Consider the following 27634-nt stretch of genomic DNA (forward strand, 5'->3'; position numbering starts at 1 on the left):
TTGCAAAGAGTCTTTTCTTTCTTTTAAACTCACACCTAGACTTGTCTTTGGCTGTCCACGAACTCTTACACCTCTTCTGTTTCACCTCTGACTTGCTCTAGGAGTATCTCTTCAGAACTACCTCCCTTTGCATGCCACGTTCTTTGACCTCTTCTGCCAAAATCAAATCAATCTAATGTAAAGCAGCCTTGTGGACTAAAAATATGGTTTGACTTCTAACACTAGAGACCTCCCAGGTACAAAACCTGTTTTTTTAGGAGCAGTACAGAGGCTGATGGTTCTCTGAATTAAAACTTCACAGGTGTTTCTACTCAGCTATTGCAAACATTACTGACTGCATTCACCTGTGGTGCCAAACAACCCAGCAGCTTCCAAAAAGCACTCACCACACCTTCTCTTTTTAGTTCACCACTTGTTCCCTGTTTTGCTTGGTCAGCCTTGAAATGTTCATGTCCTGCTCTAAAGCTGCTCAAGGCTCCTGTTTCCTCCTCCCCTCCCCCTGCAAATATAAACTATTCCTGACATACTGGAGAAGCAAATAAAGAGATTCAAAGCTTCTTTAAACAGTCACAAAAGACACTACACAGCAGGCAGGTCAGGCAACTACTTCAATCCACAATACCTACAAGTAACTGCAATTGAAAACTGGAATTGTTGCTCAACTATTCTAAAAGCAGACTAATCCTCACTGCAAGGAGGGAGAAAGACTAAGCAAAACACAAAGTATTACCTTATAAGACTTAAAGGACAAAAATGTTCTGATCCAAAGTGTGATATCAACTCCACCTAAAGAATAAAAGGTACTTAAAATAAAACTTCAAAGACCCACAGAGCCAAAAAGTTCACTTAAACATAAACACTCGATATTGAAATTGCAAGTTTTGTTCACTCCAGGGAGTTGCAGATTGCCCACAGCAGAAAAGCCCAGATTTATTCTTGCCATGCATTAAAGAGCTGAGCCGCAGCAGAGAACACCCCCAGCCCCATGCATCCATCACTCCACAAGAAGAGGTGCTAACCTTTATGTACTTGATGAACATCTGAAGCGAGAGAGAGGAAAGGAGAAAAAACAAAAAAAAAAGTAGATGTCAGTACAAAGGCTGGACACATGCCACAGGCAACTACAGAGTTCTGCTGGGTTTAATTCAGTACTACAAATGCCTAAGAAGACAAGCTGGGAAGGATTAAGTTGTAACACAACTTCATCTGCCTTGGGTTTCAAGATTTCATTTAGCTCTTGTACGTTGCAGATTGAAGGTAACATGCAACAAGTGTTTTATTAAGCAATTGAAGTTATTCAATTTTTCAGGGCAGCATGACTGCAGATAGAATACTGAAATGTGTTAAATGTACTAAGTGTATTTTTGCCCCTTAAAGAACACAGACTACAGAAAGTGACTGAAAAGGAAAAACAGACCCACGGAGCATGCACTCTATTATGTACCGCTGCTGCTTCAACTCTCTATAAAACACTTCCATTTACAGAAGCACAACTGCAACAAATAGAGCAGCTGATGACAGACTTGGGAGCTTCAGACATCTGTGTATTTCTAGTGCAGCCTTGACTACACACTGGTTTTATTTAATCTGAATTAATTTGCCAGCATTTATTAAACCACTATGTAGACACTATCACTGAAGGACTGGAATAATCTGCAAGTGAGACCAAGACAATCCCACAAAAATCCCATTGTTTTTGATACAAGTTCAGTAAGCCACTTCAAAAAATTTAACTTTTGAAAATATTTTGAACTCATTCTGTAGACCAGACATACTTAGAACTTCCTTACTTTTTGCACTGTGAAGTGAAAACATTCTGAGAATTTTACCATGCTGTATTATTCAAGGCAGAGCACTGTATCCACCAAGGGATTAAGTGCTGCAGCATCTACAGGAATTCTGCAGCTTCAGTGACAATGGCAGCTACCTTAAGGCATTAATTAATTCAGCCAGAAAACAGAATTAAAAATAAATGAAATCTCTGTTCTGTGACTCATGCAGAATTTCTAGGTAAAGAAGTTAGACAATTATCATTCATAACTATTTTTCCATAAAAGCACAAAGCATAATTAAGGAACGCAAACTAACATTTTTTTTTGGCCATACCATAATTGGAAGATAACACATCACTGAAGAGGACCTAAAAGGTCTGTATTTTATTAGAATTTAAGCCTTCACTACAACTCAATATTTTCACAGAAGCTTTTATCCAAGTTCAAGTATCACATTAATTATTTATGGAGTTCTATTCCCTTTGAGTCTCCTGAGTAAAGATAGCTTAATGCAAACTATTTTGAAGGTGGAGGTATCATGGTAATGCTCCAGTAGCAGTGAGCATAAATAATTTGCCTGAGTCAGAGTTATGGTTGAATAACTGGAAAACTGCACTTGGGAGTCTCTTAATGAGAGCCAAGATGCAATCCCATAGACTTTCAGATTCTCTAAACTGTACAGCCCAACATGGTACAGAAATATCAAGAAATAGGCATATTCTGACCTGTGCTCCAGGGACTGAGTGGGCAGTGTGTGTATATACACAAATAAATCTAAACAGGTAGATACAGATGTATGTACAGATGTGTAAAGCAGGCATAGCCAAGAAACAAAATAGGTCAAGATTCTTGAGCTCTTACTTTCAGGGGACAGTTGGGTAAGTCAAATAGAACAGAACTTTGTCTAGATTTTTCTTAATTCAGCTAAGTATGTACGTGGACCCAAGGGGCTTCCCAAGATCCTCTCAATTACCAAAGTGAGCAAGGTAATAAGGTCACAACTGTGACAAGATTTTAGCACCCAGACAACCCCAGCTGGGGCCACTAATTAACCAAGGGCAATTAATGGAAAGGCAGGCTTTGATAACACATTTCTTGGGATGCTGTTATACAGAGGAAACCCAGCAAACCCTTCCTTCTCTGAGGAGCATGGGTGCTTCTGCAGTATTGAGTTACCTTAACATATTTTGCATACATCTGTTCATCCAGAGGAAAGCTCTGGACATTCCTCTCATCTCTGGCATGGAAAGTACCTAATTTAATCCATTTGTTTGTTGGATACCTAGAAAGGAAACAATGGAGTCAGGTAATGAAATGCAGGTACTCACTGTTTAGAGGTATTTACATAAGTTTCTCCTAATGCCTTTCCAGAGCAGAAATACATTTTGTTCTTTCCAGCTGCAAGGTAGCAGCAATGTTCCCAACCCAAAACCTCAGCAGCACCCTCACACAATGACAGCAATGTGGAAGCCCTTGAAGCACAAAACCCCAGACCTATCCAGTCACTGAAATTGAGCCAATCTAGAGTGAGGCCCCCCAGTGAAGAACACAACACCTTGCAGGCTGCATTACTGCAAGCAGGCAGCAGAAAACTGAGCAGAGCTAGAACTGCACAACAGAACAAGTGTTCAAAGTCTAACCCTACCTGCTTCAGGCATCCAAGAAGAAAAGGAGTTGCCTGATGCCCTTTGAATGCCTGCTCACCCAGACCAGACTTACCTGCTCACTCCAGAAAGCAGTGGGGGCACAGCACTGCCTAAATCATGCTAAAGCCACCCTCCAAGCAGCCACCTAGCCAACCTGCAGCACTCTCACCCCTTCCCATTTCTCCATGGTGTACTACTCCTCCTTTCTTTTTGAATAATCTGTGGGGTTTTGGACCTAGTTCAGCATTGAAGACAGCTCAAATCATGTGAAAATGGTCTGAATGACAAGGGAGGGAAGAGCCCACAACCCTCAGTAGCATTTTATTAAGGAATTTTATAATCTGCCACCCACTATCCAGCTACAGTATAAATTCTGCTCCTTAACAAAGTTTTCCTTTTAATTTTTAAGGTGGCAAAGGAAAAAACACTGCTATCAACTGACAATATACATGAAGAAAAACCACGTGACTTCACATGACATTGCACTTTGCACAATAACAAGCATACACAGATCATGCTTCATAAAGCCTTGCATCTAATAATTATTTCATTTTTTTCATTCAGAAGGATGAGTTTAGGTAACATACCTGTCACTAATTGACACCAGAAAGTCTTTAGGAGTGGAAGAGAATAATTCATGATTTGCAATGTCAAACTGCTTTACTTGCACTGGTTCACAGAGCTCAACAACAAACCTTAAAGACAAAAAGTAAATATTTTTTTAAGAAAATACTTTTCCTCCTGCAGTTACAATCTTCAGCCCTTCTCCTCATTATCACATCCTCCACTGGGTGTAAGGAGGACACCACAAAAATGCTGCACCATAAGAATCACTGGTGGTGTTTTTCTGAACATCTACTTAAATAACTCCAGGTAGCACCTGCAGCTACAAGAGCTTCATTCATCTTGTACTCAAAGGGATCAAGTCACAGAACTAAAAACTAAGGACAGCAAACAATTTAAATCACACCTGAAGTACCAATTAATGCATGGCAAATTCTGTTCACCTGTCCTACAATTATTTGACAGTCAGGGAAAGCAACCAAGAATCTTTATTTGAATGCTCAAGTGCTTTATCTGCCATAAGATAATTATGCAAAACTTGCACATATTAAGATAAATAAAAATAGCACCTTCATATTACTTCTCAATACCAGAGCCAGATTTCTATGGAAGACATAATAAATCATCTTGTGCTAATTCTGTCAGAGTTCCTTACACACCCATTCCAAGGAGCAGCACATCAAAGTCAAGGCAGTCCCACAGCAATGGAAAACTATAATCACTCCTGCCCAAATGTGAGCCTCAGGAACCTACCAGATTTTAGTACTGCAAGGATTGAGCATATAAAGGTCCATGTTTTCCATCAAAATAGCTGAAGTGCTCTGCAGAAAGAAACATATTTGTATTTTAAATTGCATGGTAGATGCAATTTAACCAAAAGCATCAAGGATTTTTCCCCTCTTTCCAACACTCAGTTTGAAATTAGGTTTGTAGACTAGTATCAACAACACTGTGAGCAAGACAATTATCCAGGACACAGTATGCCATACTTTGGGGCAATCATGGATTATTTACTGTGGTGAGCTCTTTAATATAACTCTGTTCAGTTTCTGTAGGAAGTAGATTCTGCTCCCATTGTCTGAATTCCCTCCAAAAGACATCAAGTTCTATAGCAATCCTCTTTAAAAAAAGCACAGATCACTGTTTACATCCTATTTTTATTAATCAAAATCCCAGTAAATCCAAACACAAAATAACTTCACAAACCAATGCTCAGTTTTAAGTGTACTTTGTTGCATAACAGTACACTAAAAACTGAACACTAATAATTAATAAATACTTACCTTTGCCTCTGGATTTGCTGCCAAAATTTTGGCACCACACTCTACAGAGGCGTAGTTATTCCTGTTTTTCTGGACCTTTTTAGTGGAATGCTGCCCACCAACAGCAGAAGGGTGCATTGACTGACCTAGGAACAAGAAAATATTGCTACTATAACCAACCACACAAACAAGCAGTATTTGCACTGTCAGGGAACTTCTGCTCACTGCTTTTTTATAATGAAGGCTATTAATTACGTAGTTCTAGCAGAAAAATGAAGTTCCAGGCTGCATTCCAAATGGAGACAGTCCTGCTATTCAGCTCTACTATGAGATGACAGTGCTCTGTATTTAGACCAAACTAATGAATCCTGAACTTACTCTTTTCTTTCTCCACTTCCATGACTTTCTTCTTCCATTCATCAAATGTTGGAATGTCTCCAGGGTCCTTTGGAGTTATCACTGATGTAGGGTCAATTTCTCCTGTCTTCTTAAAGTCTTTCTGCAAAAGAAAGAACCACTGGTTGTGAATATTTTCAGGACCAACAATGAAAACAAAGATGAACTTGAAAAAACAAAGCATGCTCTGATCAAGTCAAGGGCACACACATAATTTACACCCATGTTAACAACTTAGAGCCAATGTAAGCAAGATTATAAGCCAGAAAAAACATGTGATGATTTTCTCTCAGAATTACAGATTATTTCACTGAAATACTGGCAATTTTTGTGGCTAAGCTAATACATTCTAAATAAAATGTAAGCCTTCTTCTCCAACACCTGCATTTTCTTCCCAATTTTTGCTTTTCCTCTTCCTAACGAAGAAAGCTTTCCCTGTAGCAAAAATCTTTAAACATTAGTGCTTGTCATGAAACAATTCCAGAGGTTCTCTGGAATTTCTGAACATGTTAAAAACAGCAGAATGATTAAACACTAAAGGAACCACTTTTAAGTATCGCAAAATAATATTTTGGACTTGCCTGACAAAGCAAAAACCCTGTCAACTAAACTGTGCATTATTCCATTTCAAGTCTTCACTTCTCCTTTGTACAAACATACTCAGCATACCACCAAATGAGTGAACATTTTTTGGTAGACATTTCAAGTGTAGAGGTCATTTTGTAGACAATATTTTAGAGGCAATTGCCAAGTGACAGTTTAAACATGAACCTAAAGCAGCAAAAAATGGTATTGCCGTGGTCATTCTCATTTTAAAAAGAGTCTTATTAAAAAACACAAGCTTTAGGAAGTACCTCACAACCAGAGCATGATGAAAGTCATACAGTTAAGCAAAGAAGGCCTGGTCAGCTACATATCCCACTGTAACAAGGGCCAAGTGATACTTCTGGGACAGAATAGAAGCACACCACACATTTTACCAGCAGTAATAAAAACAGAGGGCATTACTCCTTTGTGTACTGAGGAGATACCAACTTACCTCCCTTTTTAGGTTCTCTGAAGCATTAAGAGCAGATTTTTGCTCATCTGCCCCCTTTTCAGCTGCTGAAACTTTGGACTCAAACTCGGATTTTGTCTTCTTTCCCTTGCCATGTGAAGAGGATATGTTCTCTATATGCTGGCCTGCAAGGCTGGAAGTTTAAAGAGTATCAGGATCTGTAACAAGGTCAGCCACATGCACTATTACACACACACAAGTACACAGATAAGCAAGCACATGCAAATGTTTGTTGCAAAGCCAGCACAGAAGAGAACAACTCCCTTGGAAGTACTCAGAGTCACACACAACCTGCTCGGATACTCACCTCTCTGGTGGACTGACAAAAGAGGAAGGCTCACTCTGAGGGTCAGCCTCAAGTGTCCCACCAATATCACAGTCAGGTTCTGACTGCTCAGCTTCACTAGAGCTGACTACAGGGATATCAGCACGGGAATTCTCTATTGCACTGAAGGGAAACAAACAACATGCTTTTTTAGCCTTCTGGTAATACAAGGAACCCTGACAGTCAACCACAAAGATAACTGAAAGTTTTAATAAAGCAAGAGTCTCACAGAAATAATTAAGAAAAGAAGAATGAAGAATGCTGTACTTGTGGAAATGCATTCTTAGCCATACCCATGAAAGAAGAGAATTTCCTTTTCCAGCCTGTTTGTCCCAGAAAGGAACTCAAAACAGGCTTCTCATCTCCCAGAACTCACATCTAACATCTTACCAAACACTGCAATGCACAATTCCTCCCAGCATCACTACACACTAATATCTTCATAGTCACCTGGCTACCAGCAATTTTCTTTTCCCTTTCAACAAAGGAAGCAAACACGAGACTGAGTTCCCTCACTAAAAGCTTCTCATATTCCCAAGTCAAGAGGCAGCAGTGAGAACAGAACTTGGCTAAAACTAGAGAACAGGGGGGAGAAAAACAGAGCGAGCCAGACTTCCTTTCTACTAATGTCTGGGGGGTTGTTTTTTGGTGTGTTTGTTGGTTTGTTGTTTTTTTTTTTTTTTTTTCCTGGTGTAATGAAAATCAGGTAGCCCAGCAGACCATTACCCAAGCTGTACCAACAGCCCAAACCTGCTCATCTGCCCACTGCTTCACCTCCTGTCTCCCAGAAAGGCTGAGCACACCTCATCAGACAAATGCTGAGGCACAAACCCAACAGAAAGCATCCCCTCTGCTCTTCAGGGATGGTGGAACAGGTAAGGAGAAGATGGACACAGAGTAACTTTCAGGTGACAACTTCTGACTGTCCTCTCCTCTCCAGCACAGGGATGACTTCCATGCTGATCCAGCCTACAGCCAGGTCTAAGGAAAGGCTTTACTCTGCCTTCTAAATGTCCACATAAGCTTTCTTAAATGGAAGCAGCAAACTAGGTTAATCCTCTATCATGACAGAGCTGCCAAAACACAAACAGCACGTCAGCAACTTCAAAGGGGATCTTTTTGGTTCCCTGACTGCTACAATTATCAACAGAAGCAGCTGCAACCAACCTAGGGAGACAATTTTAGTACCTTTCATATGATAAATTTCCTGTGGTATAAACAAAAAACTCCTAGGTATTCCAAGGCTTTTTGCTATGTAGCAAAATTTAACAAACATCATGAATAAAAGAATTTATTAGCTATAAACAGAGAGTATTTACCCCGTGTGCCCCAAAATGCCTCCATCTGAGCTGCACAGTGTTTGGCTCTGCCTGCAACTTTTTACTGACTAAATAAGGCTGACCACCCCACAAAACTGAAATGCTGCACATATTCTCCATTTCAGTAGGAGGTGACAGTATGAATAATTATCAATAGAATAAAATATGGGACAAGAATGAACTCAAAAGCTCCTTGCTCTCAGGGTGTACCTGACTGGCCTCAAGTAGCTAATTTTGGCAGAAGGTGAGTCTAAAAGCTGTAGCGCTCCCTCTCCTTTGAGTACCTTGATTTGCCTAAATTTTTTAAATTAATTATCAAGCTCACTTTGCACAGCATGTTCCTTACTTCCAGACAGAAAGAGCTCAGATTATTTTTCAGTAATGTTTCCTCAGATTAGACTGAGGTAGAAAAGTTACGCTCAGTGCTGTTCTAAAAGCAGATTGACTACAAAGTAAAACTTGGTGGGATAAAATTCCTTTCAAAATATTTTGACTAAGAAGTTCTGCTGAAATATTAGACCAGTAACACCTGAGAGAGCTGGACTTTGTTACACTGTCAGGAATCAGCATCTAAACCAGCAAAAAGGTAAAAAATGTCTGAGGATAACAAATGAAACTGTGTCTTTTTAAAGACCTTGCTGAAGTACAGAGCTGGACCACGGCTGCTTTGGACATTAATCTGGTCAGTAAGAGCCCACCTGTGACTACTGAGAGCTGAAGTGCAGCTTGAAATCATGGATAAACATTATTTTCTTAGCTTCTCTGCTACCCCAGGTCTGCCCTTTCTTCCTGTAAATGGCACTGGTGTCACAACACCACTGCCCAGCATGAACTCATCCATCAGGAGCTCCAAACCAAGTTTCTATTTTCATTCATTTCACAGCTCAAGTCTTTGGAGTTCAGCACTCCAGTATTCCCCAGCTGTGGCAGCCAGACAATTTCCAACAATTACCAGACACCAAGCTGAATGTTTCAAAGAAAATAACATCCTGTCTCCTTCTAGGACCTGACAAGAGCAGAGCTTACAACACATTACACAAATAAATCAGTGGAGCAGTCAAAAAAAGCTATAAAAAGAACAGGCTGAAGCTACATTCCAGTTTTGCCTTATAAAAACTGCAAATTTTGGAAGGCTTCCAATTAAAGACTCTGGTGAAATACCAAAATGCATTTAAGTTTTAGCCCTGGCAAACTAGGCAAGATCAACCAGCAAACAAAATTTCCAAATCTTTTCTATGGTAAAGAAACAAAATTTGGTAAAGCAGAAAAATTGAAATCTTAAAAAACCCAAAATGCCAAAGACAAGTCTATTTCATCTTCAATGTGTTCAATTTTTATCCAACAAAATACTTCACCTTTATCAGCAGTCAGAACAAGATTACTTCCCTTAGCACACATCAAAAAGCCCAACTGGACTTTGGGAAAATCCTTGGAAAGTGCACACACTTATTTCCACACTACAGCTCACATTTGACAGCACATCATCCCACAAGAAAAGGGAAACAAAACGAAGTCTGTGGACTCCAGAAAGTGCCTGCAGCAGAGGCAGCTCTGCAATACACCACTAAGCACCAGAACTAAACTTGACTGCATTTATATGAGAATTTGCTATTTTGTCAGAAGTCTCTTATTAGCAGAACTTGAGACTCTCTGGTTTTAAGTCCAAGATAAAATTCTGCAGAGTTGCTCCTCAACTGAAGGCAGAGGCCATTGTTGAAGCAGCCTCCATGCTTGTTGACACAGATGTGAAAGCACATTTGTGAAGGGCAGAAATCCTGATGGTAAAGCCCTGAGGGCTTTTGTAGTACAGATTATCTAAGCATGTTGGCTTTTTTTAAATCAGAGGCTTAGAAATTCATCATGGCAATAGTATTCCACCTCATGCAAATGCACAACTGTTCATCCACACACTGAGGAAATGGTGGCACTGACACCATAAACCAGCAAAACAACTGTGGGGAGCAAGCCCATCTTATCCCTACTACATCTTAACAGGAGCAGAGTAAGTGGTATTTTCTCAAAGACCAAAAGAACAAATTTGCAAGAGCTTACTCAGGCTGTGAGACTGGAGGTATCTCTGAGGTAGGTGAACTGGAAGTGTTTTCAGTGCTTGGGACTATGCTGGAGGAAGCTTCATTTACATCTACTGGAGGTGGACTCACAACTTCAGGCTGGCTTGCTTCACTTATTTCTATTGTCTGTAAAAACATTCCAGGTGAATATACATTTTTCAACACTTGAGTAAGAAAAGCATTCACACAATAACATCTACTATATGGCTCTAACAGTTTGCATTTCTGTCAAAAATTCATTTTATTTCTTCCTAGACCTAGATGGCATTCTGTGTTATTCTGGGATAGCTGCAATACTCTGCTGTAGTCTGCAATAATCATGTAAAAATATCAACTGCAGCAGGCCTGTGCAACACCTTCCTCAGTGATGCATTCCTATAGAGACTGCCATGAGAAAAGCAGCAACCAAAAGAAACAGCTCTATTTGTATGTTCCATTACAATCAAATTTACTGTTTTCATCCTAAACTAAATTTTAGAGAAGGCTTTTAATTTCATCACTCCAATGGAGGTCCAAAATTATTTAAAGCATATTCCATGCTGTAAGTGAACAAAGACACAAATCACTTTTCACTTTTGAGTGATAAGACTCAATAGTCTTGAGTCTTATTTATTCTAGGTCTTCAGTTGTCATAAGCATACTCAAAATAAGGCTTTGTAAATCTGAAAGAGCATATAACCACTGAAACGGGTCAGATTAACTCCTAAAGCAAAAGGAAATGTTATTGTACAAAAATTTATTGTCAATAGTTACATTACTCTAAGTCATCTCACTAAACATGAAGGGGTTAGGAAGTGTTAACATATTTAAACACCCAAACCATGAAATAAATATTCTTAAATATGTTCTATGTATGATGTCTTGTAATCTACAAAACAAAAATATGTAATCAAATAAATAATCTTTAACAGTTGGTTTGTAACATTTAACACCAAGCACTGACTTTACAGTATCAATGGCACAGAGCTGAAATACAACCCTTTTCCCATTTTAATAAAGGAAATGGAAGTGACAGAAGCCATGAAGGATCAAAGCTAAAATGGACTGCTATAATCACCAAGCCTGATCTACATAAAAGATCTCAAGCAAAGACTTTTTATGTTTTATTTATAAATAGACATCCATACCTACAACATCCAATTTTAATTTATCTTGGAAAGTTTTTAGTCAGTACCTCCAAATACTAAATTACTCATTATTAATGCACATGGGAAATGCAAGGTCTGTTAGCCCACACATTTTCTCTTTTACTGGAAACATGAGTCTGACAGCAACCCTGTGTACAGGTGAAACGTGAGAGATGGTTACTATGAACTTTAGATAACCAAAATGAAAGACTGAAATCCAAGAGGCATTTGAAGACTGTATGAAGACAGTGAATGAAACAAAAGCCTTGCCTGGTCAGATTTTGTCAAGTCATTGAGCAGCTCTTCCACAGAGTGACTCCGTGTGCTGGAGTCCTCAGGCTCCAGGCTGGGAGCAGCCTCTTCCCCCTGGGAGATTGAAGGGAAAACATCAGCCAGTCTGCAGGCACAGGCTCCATGCTCAGCCAGAGCAGCTACCTCTGGGACACACTGAGCAACAGCACTTCTTTCACCAGCAAAGCATCAAGAAACTAAGCTACATTCATCTTCAGAGCCACTGCCCACCCGTGTGTCAAATCTCACCTGCAGAAAGACTACAGCAAGTTAAAATGATTCAGTTAAATCCTCCCTGAAAAGACCACTAGCAGCACTGTCTTAAATAATTCCCTTTGTTTGCTAAGGAGAGTTCCTCATTCTACTGTGACTTCCCATGTTGACAAACCCTTCCCTATCTCCCTGCTGCCCAAAAGAGGAGAAAAAGAAAATTCTAAGCTGACTTGCATCAGACAACCGTTAGAAAATAACACGTGGCACATTTCAGTTGCAGCAGTCTTATCAGCAGAACTGCAGTAATTACACAAATCTGCCAGAACCTTGTAAAGCAACCTTTTCTTCTACAGCCAAAAATTCACCATCAAGTGCAGTGAATTCACAAAATAAAAAGTATCATCACTGGAGGGGAAAAAAGTTTTAAATGCACCAGACTAAAACTAGCAAAAATTTATACTTGCCCTTCAAACTTTAAGTCATGACTACAAAATATGCAAGCTGGTTTTGAGCAATACTTTAAAATACATCAAGAAATGTGGTATAAATTTATACCCATTTTGTTTTCTAAGGTCTATCTAAAATCCTGTGGCTGAATACTGCAGGTGTCAGTGTTCAGACCCAAAATGGGCTGCTGTGCTACACAACACTACATGATATTAATTTGAGAGAATTAAGGCATCCACTGAAGTGCAGGAGCTACAAATCTGAGCTGACAAACCTTAGAGACAAATGAGCAACATTCCCCCCAAATACTATTAACTCACATCCCAGTCCCTAAGATGAAATAGCATCAATGGCTGAAGAGACAACTGATCTAAGGCAGGCTGATCAAGGGCTGCAGAGCTGCTCCTCTGGAGCAGGACAGCTCCAGCAGTCCAATTAGGAGAAACAGACACTTGCTTGAATTTCTCATCCACCCAAGAGATTTTCTTTAATGAGTGAAAACCAGAGTTCTAACATTAGTTTTCACATCTTTGGGTTTAAGTTCAGAAATCTGCTTACCTATGCATCCACATTAACAGAATGAAAGGAAGAATGTTGCAGAGTAGGAAATCATTTACCAGTGGCTTCCCAGTCTCAAAGCTTACTTAATCTTTCCAGTATTATTGCATCAGACATTAAATTCAAGCAGAACTTCTTCTGAGGCAACCAGAAGAACAGGAATGCTATTTGGCTGCACAGGCTGGCAAAAAAATAGAGCTACCCTAGTTGGTGCAATGCTTAAGAAACCTACAATATTCAAAGGGATTTTTTATGGTCAGGCAGCTCTCCACTTGAGCCAGCTAGAATGCTCCACACATATTTTCTAAGTTTATTGTGGCATATAAAAGCTTTTTTGGAATGAGGATTGTGATTAACACTACTACAGATCGCTGGAGGAAATAGGAAAACCAACATATCAACACTACTCATGTTTAGAATAGGACTGATTCTGTACCTGAGTAAATAAATAAATGAATGAAATTACCATGATTTTATGACTCAACAGCTTGGGAATTCACTATGCAATGCAGGATGCAGAAACTTGCCATGAGTTAGTCAGGGTGGGACAATTACACTCAATTAACCCAAAGTGCTGAGTAAAGCAAAAATGAAAGGGACCACAGCTAATTTATTATACCTTTCAGAAACACATTTTAGCCTTCTTAATTTTTATTGAACAGAAGGAATGCAAAGTGATAAATACTGACTTGAACCAATTAATCTTAAATCTTCTCTTTAGGATAACAATCATTTGTACACAGCTCTTAATATAACACAGACAGAAGTGCAATCATGTGGCCTAGACTTACCCAGCCCATCACCTCCTACTGTGGCTCTACAGAGTCCCACATTTCCCTTGATGCCCACTTCTAACATCTGGTCCCCAAATTAAAAAAAAAAAAAAAAAACCAACAAAACTAACAGTAGTTTACTATTCGTTCCTTCTCTTGCCCCAAACTATCCACCTGAATTGTTACATGACTGCAACAAATTAAGTAAAGGAGAACAAAAACTTGGGAAGATATCACGGCTCAAAGAACTGAGTACATTAAACATTGTGGCCAAGACTCTATGAAGAATTTTATTTTACAGTTTAATATTTAGTCAGAGTGAGTAATTAGCATGATGTATCCAGCATACCGTTTCCTGGACATTGCCATCCTCGCTGGCCAGGGCACAAGCATCACCTGAAGCATACTGCACCGCCGACGACAGAGTGTCTTTACAAAAGACATGCCAAACAGGAAGCCTATTAAAAAAGGAAAAAAAGCTTTATTTAAAATGAAATTTTAGAATTCCCTCAGCATTGTCTTCCTCAGTCTTCTTCAGCTGTTCCCATGAGGCACCTAATAGATACACATACAGCTCATGGATACTCATTCATAAAATCCATTTGAGGATTCACTAGAAGAAGTTAGCAACAGAAATCACCACAAATGTACTACTTCCAAAAGAAAAAAGTATCACCAAACCAGATCCTGGAGTGTTACCACATCAAAAAGTGAAAGCTGACACAAATTAGCTAAGTTACAGCAAGTTAGGAACAACTTGAATCAACATCCTTTGTCACAAAGCAATGAGATACTTTTAGCAATCATTATTACTAAGCAAAAACTTAAGTCACAGACCAAAAAGCAAAATCTCCTTAATCACAGAGCCTACCTGAGAAGGTTTCATACAGTCAACATCACCAAGTACATTTAAGAAAATTAGAGAAAATAAGTACAATAAAAAAAAGCCCCGGGCAAAACCTCCCATGAGATTTGTTTTGTACTTTTTTCCAACAGCTTTAGTTGTCAGCAGAAATGGATTTATTTCTGCAGAAGAGCAGCCATCCTCTCTACAAACACTTGTACTAGAAGGCATCTTTTCTTTCTTATCATACATGGTCCTTTCACATCCTAGGGAGCATCTGCCCAGTGAACTATCAGGCTTGGAGGCCCAAAGGTTCTCATGCTGATTTCAACCAAGGCCAGCAGAACATGAAGCAAACTGGGTTTTTATGGAGTCTTCAACAAAGCTTCAACTTTACACACAAACATTTTCCATTCAGGAAATGCTGTTTACATAACAATCAGGTGATTGGAATGACCTCCTGTGAAGCAAACACAAACATCACCCTGCACCACGAAAACAAGAGCCACCTTCTCCTCAGAGGAGAGACAGGGCTATAGCACAGAAAAATCTACTTGCACCAACCTTCTGACAAATGAAACAGCCTTAACATTAATGATAACAGTAAGATTATTATGAGGTCATTATTCACTTACACAACTGGGATCACTACTGCTTGGAATTTGAGTTATCAGCTTTCTTCAAACTTGAAGATCAACTTTATTGGGAAGTCTATGCAGTGTAGACTTCTCCACTAAGAAGGAACCCATGAAACAACAGACCACGGACAAGTACTAAAATTTTAAGTTTCAAGCATACACATATATAAAAACATCTGTAAATATATATATTTTTTCAGTGTCTCTCTTCACAGAAGAGACAGGGCACAAGGAACTTGTGGGATCTGACAGTATTAAGGAGATGAGCAAGTAAGGTGCTCCACCTCTGTCTCAGCCCCAAAGCACCGCAGTAATTTCTCTTCTTTCTGGGGTAACATCTTTCCTCTATACTAAATGAAAGCCTTCAAGTCAGGCAGAAGCAGCTGCAGTTAGTGGAAAACAAAGAACTGAAGGTAAGGCATGAAAATAGTAATAACCACACATTGCAGCAGGGGCAAAGTCTCACATCTCAGATGAGAATTAGGCATAAGCTTCTCACACATCTTAAATTCCCATCCCATCGTGTAGTTACCTGTTTGTATTGAGTTTTTCATCAAACCTCTGTCCTACTCTATGCACAGGAGGCTCATTTCTGAGCATGAATGAAATGTTACCAGACTTCTATGGCCTTATTACCTAGCTCTATCTTGGAAAAATTAGTTATGCAAATACTTTGAGTCATTTATATTTCTGAAAAGGGGTTTCAGTAACTTCATGGTGAAATTCTCATGCTCTTAACTCCAGTACCTCTCTTTAGAGATATAACGACTCCCTGGTACTTCATAAAAATACATCAGAAACATCAAATATTATAGAGCATCATCCCATTCCTTCATTACACAGGCATTTGTTTCCCATTTCACTTCCACTCTGGGGGGCACCTCGGGTGAGCTGCACAGAACAGCAGTAACTCCTTGGGGGCAGAACAGGAAAGATTTCAATGCCTGTGAATTTTAAAACACAAAGGTCTACCCTCACAAATGCATGAATAACTGCTTTAGCACAAAAAGTACAGAAAGCATGTATTTCTTGCCTTAATCTATTGAGAGATTTCATGCAAGAAATCAGGCTTTATCAGGTCACAAACACAGCTTTTAAAAGAATGCAGATTGGCAGCTCAGATTTAAGTTACTCTGACACTATCTGTGTCCAATGTCTTACTTACTTATTTTCCAAAATTCTTCTTGGTCTACTCCCCAACTCCAACAAGATGCCTCAAGTCTCCCAAAAGCCCTCCAAGCTAGGGAGGGGACTGAGAACTCATTTTGTGTGTGTGTGTGTGCATGCACCCACAGGAAAACCTGATCCCTCCTGCAGCAGAGCACGTCCTGTGAGACAGGATGCATCACTCAACTACTGCCAGCAAACTCTGACAGAGCACTCAGAACACAAACCCGTGACAGACCAGCCAGTCTGGGAGAAATCAAATTAATAACCTTATCAACACCACTAGCAGTAGTTTTTTTCTTCTGACTTCTAATATTTCGCATATTAATTCAACAGGCTTCTTTAGCTGAAAGGATAGAGCTCACAATAGAGATAAATTCCAAATGGTACAGCACCTCTGTTAACCATTAAAGAAAAACCAACAAAGAAACCAAGTGTTAATTGACAGAGAGCAAAATTCCCCTTAATTGGCTTGCAGTGTACACCCAGTGCAAGTACAGCAGTTTCTGCACACTGAAATCTATCTCTGCCTGCCTTGTGACCCAGGAGTGGGATTTGAATGCTGACTCAGAACCAAGCAGACCTAATGCCCAAATGAGATCAGGCCCCAGAGACACAGTCTCAGGTATGAGGCAGATCTTCAAATGAAGAGATGGTTGCAAACACATAACCCACAGCTGCTGACTTACATGGATACTGAAGTTTTCAATAGTTCCATTTTTGTAAGCATGACTCAAAACACCACCTGCTATTAAATCTCATCAAGAACAAAGAAACTTAAGCATGACTCTTTGTCCTATCATTAATGCAGTTAAAAAGCTATTTTCTCTAATAACATCACGAACTTTCCAGCTTAATGTGCACAAACCCCAAAGCAAAGGCTACAAGCTCAGACAGAGCAGCAGGGGTGGGTGGGGGAATCTTTACTCTTCTCAGGGCAGGCTCATACAGTGGTTGCCCACTGAAGCAGAAAAGTTGCCCAGCTCTATTTAGATGGTTCACTACACTCACTGCTACACAAATTGGCCATGCTCTGCTGACGAACGTTCTGCTTTTGAAAAGGAACACACTGAAATTCAGAAATGCAGGTGGTTTTGAAATTGCAGTGTAGGTTTCATGTGAAAGATCACCCACTTCTGATCTGGCTGAAACTCTTCAAGTAATTGTGACGAAAGCTGCAGAAAACTATCAGAGATAGTGAAGCTATGGATAACTGTTCTGACAGGCATAAAAATCAAGTAGAAAACAAACAACTGGTAAGAAAAATTAATCATACAAGTTACAGCTAAAAAAAATCCAAAACATGAAGGTAAAAGGAGTTTTTCCACAATTTGATCAGAGAGAAACAATTTGGGCTTTCCTTTCCAAAGGCTTCATACAACACTGACACACAGCTTCAGTTCAAACACATCTGTCCTCAAAATGATGAATTTCATAAATTCTCCCAAAACAAGACCTATTTCTGAACACTGGAGAGTGAAGCAGTTCAGAACAGTTTACATCTGGCACCTGCAAGACAGAGGAATTTGAAGCAAAGGGAAAATAAAAGGAATTTACCACCAGTGCACCAATTCCAAGCCCTCCCTCCAGGGTAACCACTGACAGATCCCTGCGGGCTGTGTTACCAGCACTGCAGATGTGCCAGTGCACACAGCTAAGAGGGGAGAGAAGATGCCTCTGTCCCTGCCAGGTGACAATTCCCTTCTCAAAACATTCAGAGATCACCTCAGACAGGCCTGCAGCAGAGCAGGCCTGTGAGTGGGGAGAGGCACCTGTTTGCTGAAGATCACCTTCTTCATTACAGAATAATTGACTTCAGATTAATGAGCCTGAAACGACAAAAGCTGTGAAAAGGCAAGGAAGGCAGCAAAACGCCTTTTGCTATGAACAAGTCCTACAGGTCTGTGACTGCTTTCACCAGCTAACTGACAAAGAGAAAAAAGGCTCTGCAGGAATGAGGAGCTCAGCAGATCCACAACCAAACTCTGCAGTCAGCAGCAACCTGCCTCGCAGCCACTGGCAACACAGAAAAACAGAAAAGGCAGGGAGCCCTCCTCCCTCCCCGGCAACTTCAGGGAATCCATCTTTCTCTTCCAACAGTTCAGCCAGGGGGACTTGTATTTGAGAGCCTGCAGAATAAAGTAAATGTCATGGAAAATGAAGACCAGGACATTATTTCAATCAATGACAGGGGAAAAGCCACTTGCAAGACACTGAACTGCTGCAGCACAACTCCCCAGACACAACACTCATTTCTGCACATGAAGTGGAAGTACGTCTTGATAAATAAAAAGAATCATTAATCTTCTTCAATACAAGTAAGAAAACCCAACAAAACAAAGAAAAAACCACCATTCATTTAGAAGCCATTACCACAGAAGAGCAGCATGTGTAACTAAGACAATTTTGAAAGTTATGATGGACCTTTAAGGGAGGAAAAAGCTGAAAACTAAATCTACAGGTCTAGATTAAGCATCACTGCTATCACCTCATTTCCTACCACTAACTTGATTCACATGCTCAAAAAAACCCAAGCCCATAACAGCTGAAATTGGAGCTTTTTCTGCAAATCCTTTACCAATCTGTGGTATATTGCAATTAAGTTTTTAATAGCTTGCCCACACTTTGCAAAGAATGTGCTCTCCAAACAGTTATTTCACTTATTCAGAGGAGCCAAACAAAGATACTTCTGACCATACTGAATTTCATAGCTGCATACAATGAGATTCCAACCTCTGGTTTAAAATAGGGCTTTCAGTATTTTAAATACCATCAGCAGGCAAAGCTTGCAAGAGGAGGTTTCAGGAGCACCAGATACTTTATCAGACTGAACTGATTTACTGCATCCCCCCTTCAGCCACACAGGAATCTGCACCCTCTGCTCTGATCTGGAGATTGTGGAGACTTTCCAGTAAGTCCTGAGGGGGGGAAGAAAGCTCTGAGCCAAGGAATGCTCAGATACCCAACCCAAGAAGACACAGGGGAACACAATATTTGCTCTTGACTGTCCACTGTTGTCCCAAGTTAACAGAAACCAACTTCATTCCTTGTTTGCAGTGCTCCCAGGGTTATTCCCATTCTCTCCTGGAAAAGGCTGCTGAGATAACAGCACCTTCACAGGACTCTGTGACCACAGCAGACAACAGCCTACATTAAATGCAGGCTCCAATGTAACACTGAAACAAACACAAACCTCTTCTTTGTCCAAAGGAGTATCCAGGTGCCCTACTTCAGGCACTAAAAGCAGGGCAGAAGTCACAACCCCCTCTGGAAGCACCCAAAGGAACAGGCAGTTCCTGGTGTTTCTTGGAAACAGACTTCTGCAATACTGAAGGAGGATTGCAGCGTGTCAGAAGCTCCCTGCATTCTCAAACTCTAATTATTTTCTCTGATGCAAGAGTTTGGGGAAGAGCACCCACTCCAGGGGAAAAAAAAAAACCAACCCCACAACGCAAAAAAACAAAACCCCCCCCCCCCCAAAAAAAAACCACCAAAAACAACAAAAAAAAAAAAAAAAAAAAAAAAACAAAAAAAAAAAAAAAAAAAAAACAACCACCAAACCACACCAATAAACCTGATAGGAACCACAAAGACTACAGGACAACAGTACAGCCATGCACTGTGAGTAAGCTTTAAGGCTTTTAGAATATGTAGAAATGTCTGACTTCCACACTTTTCAGGACCTCCCTCATTGCTCAAACTCATGAGGCACAGCAACAGCAGTGTCCAGTGGCAGCTGCTGTGCCCCACTCCTGCTAAAAGCCCACCCCCAGCACACACAGCCCAGCAGTGCAGGGAGGGGGATGTTACTGCACGTGTGGCAATGTGAATTTCAGCCCAGATCATTGCAAAGCTGCTGTCACCTGACTCCCAGACATGTACGATGTATTTTTAATAGGCTTCTTATCTGGAAGGGATTTCAGCATTATCTTGATTGCCATTTCAAAACCCAGCCAAGCCAAGTCACTGCCATTCCTTTGTGCACCTGAGCTGCTTTTTGAACTGTTGGAACCTTGTACTAATATTCCAATGCAGTTTGTCATCCACATCAACGTTTTCACTCACCCAAGCTGTGGGACCAGCCTGTCTGTTATACCAGCTCAGTATTTCCAGCAAGAATTAAAGTTTTCAGAGTTACAGTTCTAGGTTAACCTGTTTTTCATGCACATCCTCTCCAGGCTGCAGCACCTCCAGAGTGAACTGTAAAAGACACTGCATGTCCTCCCCTTGAAAGGGGCACAGAACTTCTCAAAAGCTGCATCAGTAATGAAAACTAAAGACAAGAAGAAAACGACTGTACAAGACTCACAGTAAGAACATCAAAGTGAAAAGGAACTAATAGCAGGCTAGAGAAAGATAATTCAGAAAGAGTTCAAATGAAGTCCTCAAGGGAGGCACATTTCACTGCAACAGGCAAGGCTCCTACACCAACAGACACCTCGTGATGGGGTAGAGGCCGCTTCAGTACACCATTTGCATAACAAACAAACTAACTTGAAGTTTCTAGGACAAATCTTTTAGAAGATACTACATGAAAGCAGTTCACTGATTTTCAAATCATTTTAGGAGGTAAAATATTCAATAATTGATTGAGCCAAGCACTTGTTTTGCATAAGACACCAGGGCCCCTGCTTGCACATATCACCTTCGATGTGAGCAGATTTGATTTTCATCTGTAGGAGTCCAAGAGTGCCAGTGCAGCTTTTGTCCCAACCTCAACCTCAGAGCAAAGACCCTTCCAAAGGGGACACTCCATACCTAGGAACATAATTTTCCATTCTGAAATCAGATGCTTGGAACAACAGTTCTGATTATATTAGTGCTCAAATAATTTCATTTCTTCCTGCTATAAAATGCACACGCACAGTTTTTATTTTAATATCAGCCTTCTGAAGAGATTAAAGTACTCCAGAGCAGAATCAGCAGATAAAATTCTGAGCCCCACTACAGGCCATTTACTCCAGTAAATCATGAGGGCACTCATGGAAAAAAAAAAAAAGAGGATTCAGTGGTAAGGGGCACATTAATGAGGCACACTGGAACACAAACCTCTCACTCCCCAGCTCTACCACTCACACCTTTGTGCAATTAACAGAAGTGAGCTCTAGCCACAAGTCAATAATGAGGCAAATAAAGGTTCAATCAGCAAAAGCTGCACGGTGAGACCCCTGTGTGATTTGCACAGCTCTCACCCGGGGGTGTCAGCACAGTGCCAGTCCAGCACTGGCCTTTTCAGAGCTCCTCCTGGGTTACAGCTTTCAACAAGCACACCTGCCAAACCAGACACAACTGAAAATGCAAACCCAAACTGGAAATATCTTCTGTCATTAAAATCCACAGGAACCCACACATGAATAGGTGTGAATAAAAACCAGTATCCCTTTCCACTGTACTTGGTAACCCAGGCTTCATTCCTGGCTGTGCCACTGACCCAATCTGACCTTTACAGTTTTTAGGGTACACTCTCATGGTGGATTTCAGTCAAGAGCTCCTAGGCCAGGGGTTTGCCATCAAAACCAGCACATCTTGCTGCTAAATCACTCTGACACAAGGCATTTCCTGATGCAGAACACTCACAGAGTAACAGCTGAAGGATCCTGGAGTGTGCATGCACTGACCCCCATCCTCCTTTTACTCACAGCTGTAAACCCAAGCAGCAGAGTTAATAAAAGCTAAGTAGGTCAGGATATGGCAGTGAACTTTCTGGGATAGAAAGACAAATTACTCTGATTTCTTTATTAAACTCCCAATCAACACTTCGTAAGTGCAGCTCAAGGCAGGCAAAAGCTGATGTCAGAATAATTTATACAGGTCACTCTTCAAACAGCCATCACAGCTGGTCTGCCTTCAGATAGTCCTGGCATCCTACAGGCTTCTAAACCTACTCCACTCACTCAGCTCCGGAGAGTGGCAAACTACAAAGCACTGCAAGTTTTAAATGTATTTTTTTATCTTATGATCATGCACACAAAGGGAGTAACTGGAGCATTGAGGAGGTCTCTGAATTCAGGACAACAGCAGACATTTGTCACGCACAGTGGAGGCCCCAAACTGCACAGATGCCCATTATTTTTGGAGCACTACATTCCTGAGCCATACCTCCAGCAGAAGTATTTCCCCAAAGCCATCCTGCTCTTTTGAAACTCAGAACAATCCTCCTGGCTCAGGGCTGTCAGAGCTGTGGCTGGCCCAGCTTCAGAAAGCCTCAGGTACTGATAACTGACCCAAAGAGCATCACATCCCCTTTAATGAAAGAAAAGGCTAACAAACCTGTACTAATTCTTCTGATTTTTTGTGCAGAACACTGTCCTAAAACACCTTTCAGGTCAAATACCTTTACAGTTCTAATACCTTTACAGTTCAAGTTCAAATCAATTGTTTTTCCCCCACCTGAACCAACTTTCTTAGGTGAGCCTGAAAACGCATCATGAGAGATTCTGAAAATTCCTATTTTAAGCTTAGTTTCAAGGAAAGAAGCAACAGCTACTGAGAAAGAAAACAAAGCTAGGTTAAAAAAAAAAAAAAAAAAAAAGGGCTGGAAGTCCAAACAGCCCTGAGTGCTCTCTGAGCAGTTGTTTTGTCTCATGGGTTTTTCCCTGACTTTTGGGGGTTCCATTTGATCATCTGTTGACCACCAGTTACACCTATAAGGAAAAATTTCTCTCCTACTAGCACAAAGTCCTTTGAAAATTACATCTCAAAACAACTACATTAAAAAAGCCAACATTTATAACACAAATCCTCCTATTTGCTATTTGAAGTTTCTTAACTGCTGAAGTGAACAAAACTGATTTTCTTTAAAAAGTTAAATAAATCACAACTTCCCAGCTTCTACAGTCCACCAACAACGCATGAACCAACAGACTCCAGGACTTTCTCATTACAACTCTGCCCTGGCTACTGAAATCAATGCAGGTCCCAAAGCCATCCTGCAGCCAGGATTTCAGACTCTCTAATGTGAATTCATGTTTGCACAGCAGACTGGGACACTGGAGCTGCATCCCTCAACATTTAAATGAATCCACTGGCTCCTAACCAAAAGCAGCCAGTGAGCAGGCTGCTCTTCTCAGCTCTGAAAAAGAGTTTAGATTGGGGCACTCCAGTGCAGGCTCTGAGATCAGTTAAGACACTGCCTGAAAGAGCAATCCCCTCTGAAGGGTAAAAAAAGAGCAGCTCCATTCTCCTCCTAACCACACCAAAGAAGAACACAGAAGTTGTCAGAGATTCACAGAACAAATACATTATTCCAACCAGACAGCTGACCATGACATTCCTTCTTTAATATGGAATGATCTGAAAAAAACATGAACTTTTTTCACTAAATCGAGTCCTGGTGAAACAGACTAAGAACACATCAACAAAAAAGAACAAACAACCTGCCCACCTATTGATCATTAAGCTAAAAACCCCTTCCATTAACAAATTACCTGGAGGCAGTAACAGATGATCAGCCCTCAAGGCACTCTAACCAAGAAACAAGAACTGTTTTCCTAATGGGAATCTTAGCTATACAACTAAAACCTGCTGCCAGAACTTCACTGTCCAAGGAGCAAAAGCAAAGCAAAGCTGTCTGGAAACAGTTCATGAGGCTCACAGCTCACCTGACCAAACCCACATGGCCAGGAAGTCTTTTTGTTTTAAATTTCGCTAAGTGTAAACACAGCAACCGAGTTTTCAAGCACTTTTTAGATGTGCTTTTGTTTCCAAACCCCAAAAGGTGATGACATGAACCAAAGCTGCCTCAGGACTGTCCAAACACAGCAACACAAGCACCAGCAGCAGATTGGCAACTGATTGTGTAAAACAGAGGAGCCTGGGCTCCCACTCTTCACCCCACTGTGAGACAAGCCAGAGCTTCAGGATTATTTCTTTTTTTAAGCAGACTATCTGATCAATGTACAGGAACTGTGCTGTAGTAATACACAGAGTGTGGCTGCTCCACTTGCAATGTTTGCAGTTTAAGCTGGCTATCAGTTCTCAAACAGTGACTCACCAAGTTCAAAGAGGGCCAAAGTTTCAGAAGGTTGGAACTTACCATACAGAAATACATTCTGCTAATATTTGTATTCTGTTAAATGTCATCTCTTAAGGAAGTTTGAGGAGAAAGCAAACAGGGGATGCTGGAAGAAAGTACAGTTCAGGTAATCGCTGTCAAAGGCATAATCAATGCAAAAATAAGACGGTTCATTGGGTTCAACTTAACACTAATCCTGACAGACTCAGAGAAAGGGTTCCAAGAATAAGGCACCGTGATCTTCCAGAGGAGCGTGCACGAGCTCAGCCTGAAACTGAAAACGCAAGGATGCCTCGGGTAAAAGCACAGAGACAACACCACACACGTAACTCTGACCCTCGCTGTGCGGGGTCAGCCCTCACCCGACACCGCCGGGTGACCACCGCCGCTCCTGGCAGCGGGAATGGCCCTCCCGAGCGCTGTCACCTTCCCTGGCTGTCACCGCACGGGACACATCCCGAGTGCTGTGACCATCCCGGGCTGTCACCGCCGGACCCCAGCCCGAGTGCTGTCACCTTCTCGGGGCTGTCACCGCATAGGACACATCCCGGGCAGCGCCTCACCTTCCCGGGCTGTCACTGCACGGAACCATCCCGGGCTGTCACCGCACAGAATCCATCCCGGGCAGCGCCTCACCTTCCCGGGCTGCCCAGGGAGGCCCCGGGGCTTCTCCCGCTGGAACCCCCCAAACCGCACCGGGCGCTCCTGTGTCACCCGCCCCAGTGCCCGTGCCGGGGGCTGACCGGACCATCTCCACAGCTGCCCCTCCTCCCGCCCCCCGCCCAGGGAGCGCTGCCCAGCGCGGCTGGGAGGCCGGCACTCACCAGAGCAGGGCGCAGAGCAGCAGGCAGGAGCCCAGCGCCAGGGGCCGGCGGGGCGGCTCCCTCATGGTGCGGCTGGCGCGGCCGGGCCGGGGCGGCGCATCCTCCTGCTCGCGCGGGCGGCGCGGCCGCTCCTGCGCGCGGCCGCTCCCCGCCGTTACTGCCCGCCGGGCCCCGCCCCTCCCGCCGCCTCACGCGCTGAGCTGGAAGGATGCGCGTCACCCGCTCCGCGCCGCCAGCCAATGGGCTGAGCGCCCCGCGGGCCGGCCCCGCCTCCCCGCCCCGCCGATTGGGCAGCGGGCTCGCCTCTCCCCGCCCCTCCAAGGACCCCGCTCCGTGAGGTGGCTGAGGCAAACAAGCCGTTAAAGGGGAATCGCCACAGTGATAAGCCACGGCTGGCGGCCAAACCACTGGCCGCGAGGCGCCTGAGGCGCGCCGCCGCCTCCGTTTCCGGGGGCATTGCAAGCACCGGCGCGCCCACGTGACATCTCTTAATTATTTCTTTTTTATTTTGATCAGGCTTCCCTGCAGGCTGCCGAGCGCTGAGGCCCGCAGAGGGAAAGCCGCGCGGGGGCTGCCGGGAGTTGTAGTTCCGGGCCGGATCGGGCCGTGGCGCCGGTCTCCGGCCGCCATTTTCCGTCGCCCTGAGGGGCCCGTGAGGGGCAGCGGGGCCCGGCTTCACCCCGGGCTCCTGGGCGCGCCCGAGACGTGTCAGCGCACATTTACATCCACCGCGCGAGCGGGGGCCGGGCAGGGAGCGCTCCTGGGAGGCGCTCAGGGAGCACAGGCCGGGTGGCATGTGGGACAGAAGCGAGCAGCCTCCCCTGGCACTGGGCCCCTAGAAGAACACTCCGGTTGTTACCAACCCACGAGGCGTTCTGTGGGTAACCCGGCCCAAACGTGCCCCTGGTCTGTGCTGTGAGGCAGGAAAACCTTCCCTGCCAGGAGCAGCGGCAGGGTCGGGGCTCCCGCTGAGGGGAGCCCGGCCCGGCCCAGTCCGGCCCGGGAGCGCAGCAGGTGCCGGCCGGTGAGTCAGGGCATGCCACGCTGGAAACGTGCAGTGTCAGGACTCTGCCCGAGGAAGGGCAGCTGGGCCCGCGGGGAGGGGCTGAGTCACGGCCATGCCGCAGCAGGTCACAGCTGCTGTTTGCCCCAGAGCCGCGCCAGCCTCAGCACCCGGCCCTTGTGGAGCTGTGGGTGGCATGACTGGAGGCAGACAGTTCTTCCCCTGATGTTTCACCCTGTAACTTTGTGTCTTCGTTAACCCTCTGCCCCTCTGGAATTCCAACAGCGTGTTGGGCATGGCCAGGGCCACAGCATCCATCCATGAAGTGCTGGAAGTTCAAACACCTGCTGAAGTGGCTGCTGGAAGAGCTGGTGAACATTCATTAACCCGTTGCCAGCCAGGGCTCTGTGCCTCAGTGCTGCCACGGGGGATGGCTGGGCCTGTCTCCATTCCGGGGACAGGAATTCCTGCAGCCTCCCCGACCACTGGAGAAGGCTCTGAAGCCACACAGGCTCAGCCCGCGGGGCTGCTCCCTCCTGGCACAGCTCCCACACGCTGTGATCCCGTCAGGAGAAAGCACAGCTTAGACCAAACACAGCCAGAGCTGTCACAGGGGACACATCATTTCAGGGGAAGTGTGACAGTGCTGGGATCCTGGAGGAAAAGCCCCTCTGAGTCAGTGCCCGAGCAGAGCCTGGATCAACCCGGCAGGGTCTTGATGTCCCCAGCTCTGCCATACCCACTACCCATACCAGTGCTGGCTGAGCTTGTTTACCAACCTCTGATGAGCAATTTTAGAGTAAAAAAAAAGACAGATTACCCAATCTCCTAAGTAGAGCCCCTAATTAACCCAAAACCCAGTGGCCTGTGGGGTTACCAGGGAGCAGATATTAGTATGGAATTCTCAAAATGTGCTGCATGTTTGTACCAGGGTTTTTTTTTTTTTTTTGCTTGCTTTTGGCCAAATTTCTCATGGAAAAATGAGAGGAGGCGAGCTGTTGCAGTTCCTGTGACATGCTGGGGCTGAATTGGAGCTCCCCCTGCATCCCCTGGGCAGGGAACACCACTGTGCTGACCAGGAATCAAACCTGGGCTGTGTGCTGGGCACCCCAGGCAGGGAGAGCTGGAGGAGGCCTCCCTGAGGAGCAGCAGGAGGAGGAGGTGGTGCTGTTTAACTGCACAGTGATGGGGCAGTGCCTGTCCTCTGCACCCAGCATTCCAACAGGCCTGGCTGCGGAGTATCCCCCGAGATTTGGGCATTTTAGGCTGGCTGCTGGAGAGACACCTGATCCCGGGGTACTCCCTGGGCCTTTCAGCACTTG

The 27634-nt window shown here is 43.1% G+C and overlaps 1 protein-coding gene across 6 annotated transcripts in view; it reads right to left on the minus strand.

The window, feature by feature from the left end:
• Positions 1-25479, minus strand: part of SUCO (SUN domain containing ossification factor) — a 38846-nt gene extending 13367 nt beyond the window's left edge. The window contains exons 1-13 of one of the 6 annotated variants that reach the window (XM_064427517.1): positions 25310-25479; positions 14172-14280; positions 11811-11906; positions 10394-10539; positions 7005-7145; positions 6680-6830; positions 5623-5743; positions 5266-5390; positions 4736-4803; positions 4006-4113; positions 2949-3054; positions 1020-1040; positions 731-786 (exon numbers count right to left, since the gene is read on the minus strand). In XM_064427517.1, coding sequence (XP_064283587.1) covers positions 731-786; positions 1020-1040; positions 2949-3054; positions 4006-4113; positions 4736-4803; positions 5266-5390; positions 5623-5743; positions 6680-6830; positions 7005-7145; positions 10394-10539; positions 11811-11906; positions 14172-14280; positions 25310-25374 — 1313 coding nt within the window. In that variant the 5' untranslated portion in view covers positions 25375-25479. Of the gene's footprint in view, positions 1-35; positions 276-730; positions 787-1019; positions 1041-2948; positions 3055-4005; positions 4114-4735; positions 4804-5265; positions 5391-5622; positions 5744-6679; positions 6831-7004; positions 7146-10393; positions 10540-11810; positions 11907-14171; positions 14281-25048; positions 25093-25309 lie in introns of those variants that run through there. The other 5 variants (XM_064427516.1, XM_064427519.1, XM_064427520.1 and 2 more) reach the window with 5 other exon arrangements.
• Positions 25480-27634: the final 2155 nt, after the last annotated feature.

This window comes from Passer domesticus, chromosome 7 (genome assembly GCF_036417665.1).
Source record: "Passer domesticus isolate bPasDom1 chromosome 7, bPasDom1.hap1, whole genome shotgun sequence".
NCBI classification, from domain to species: Eukaryota; Metazoa; Chordata; class Aves; order Passeriformes; family Passeridae; genus Passer; species Passer domesticus.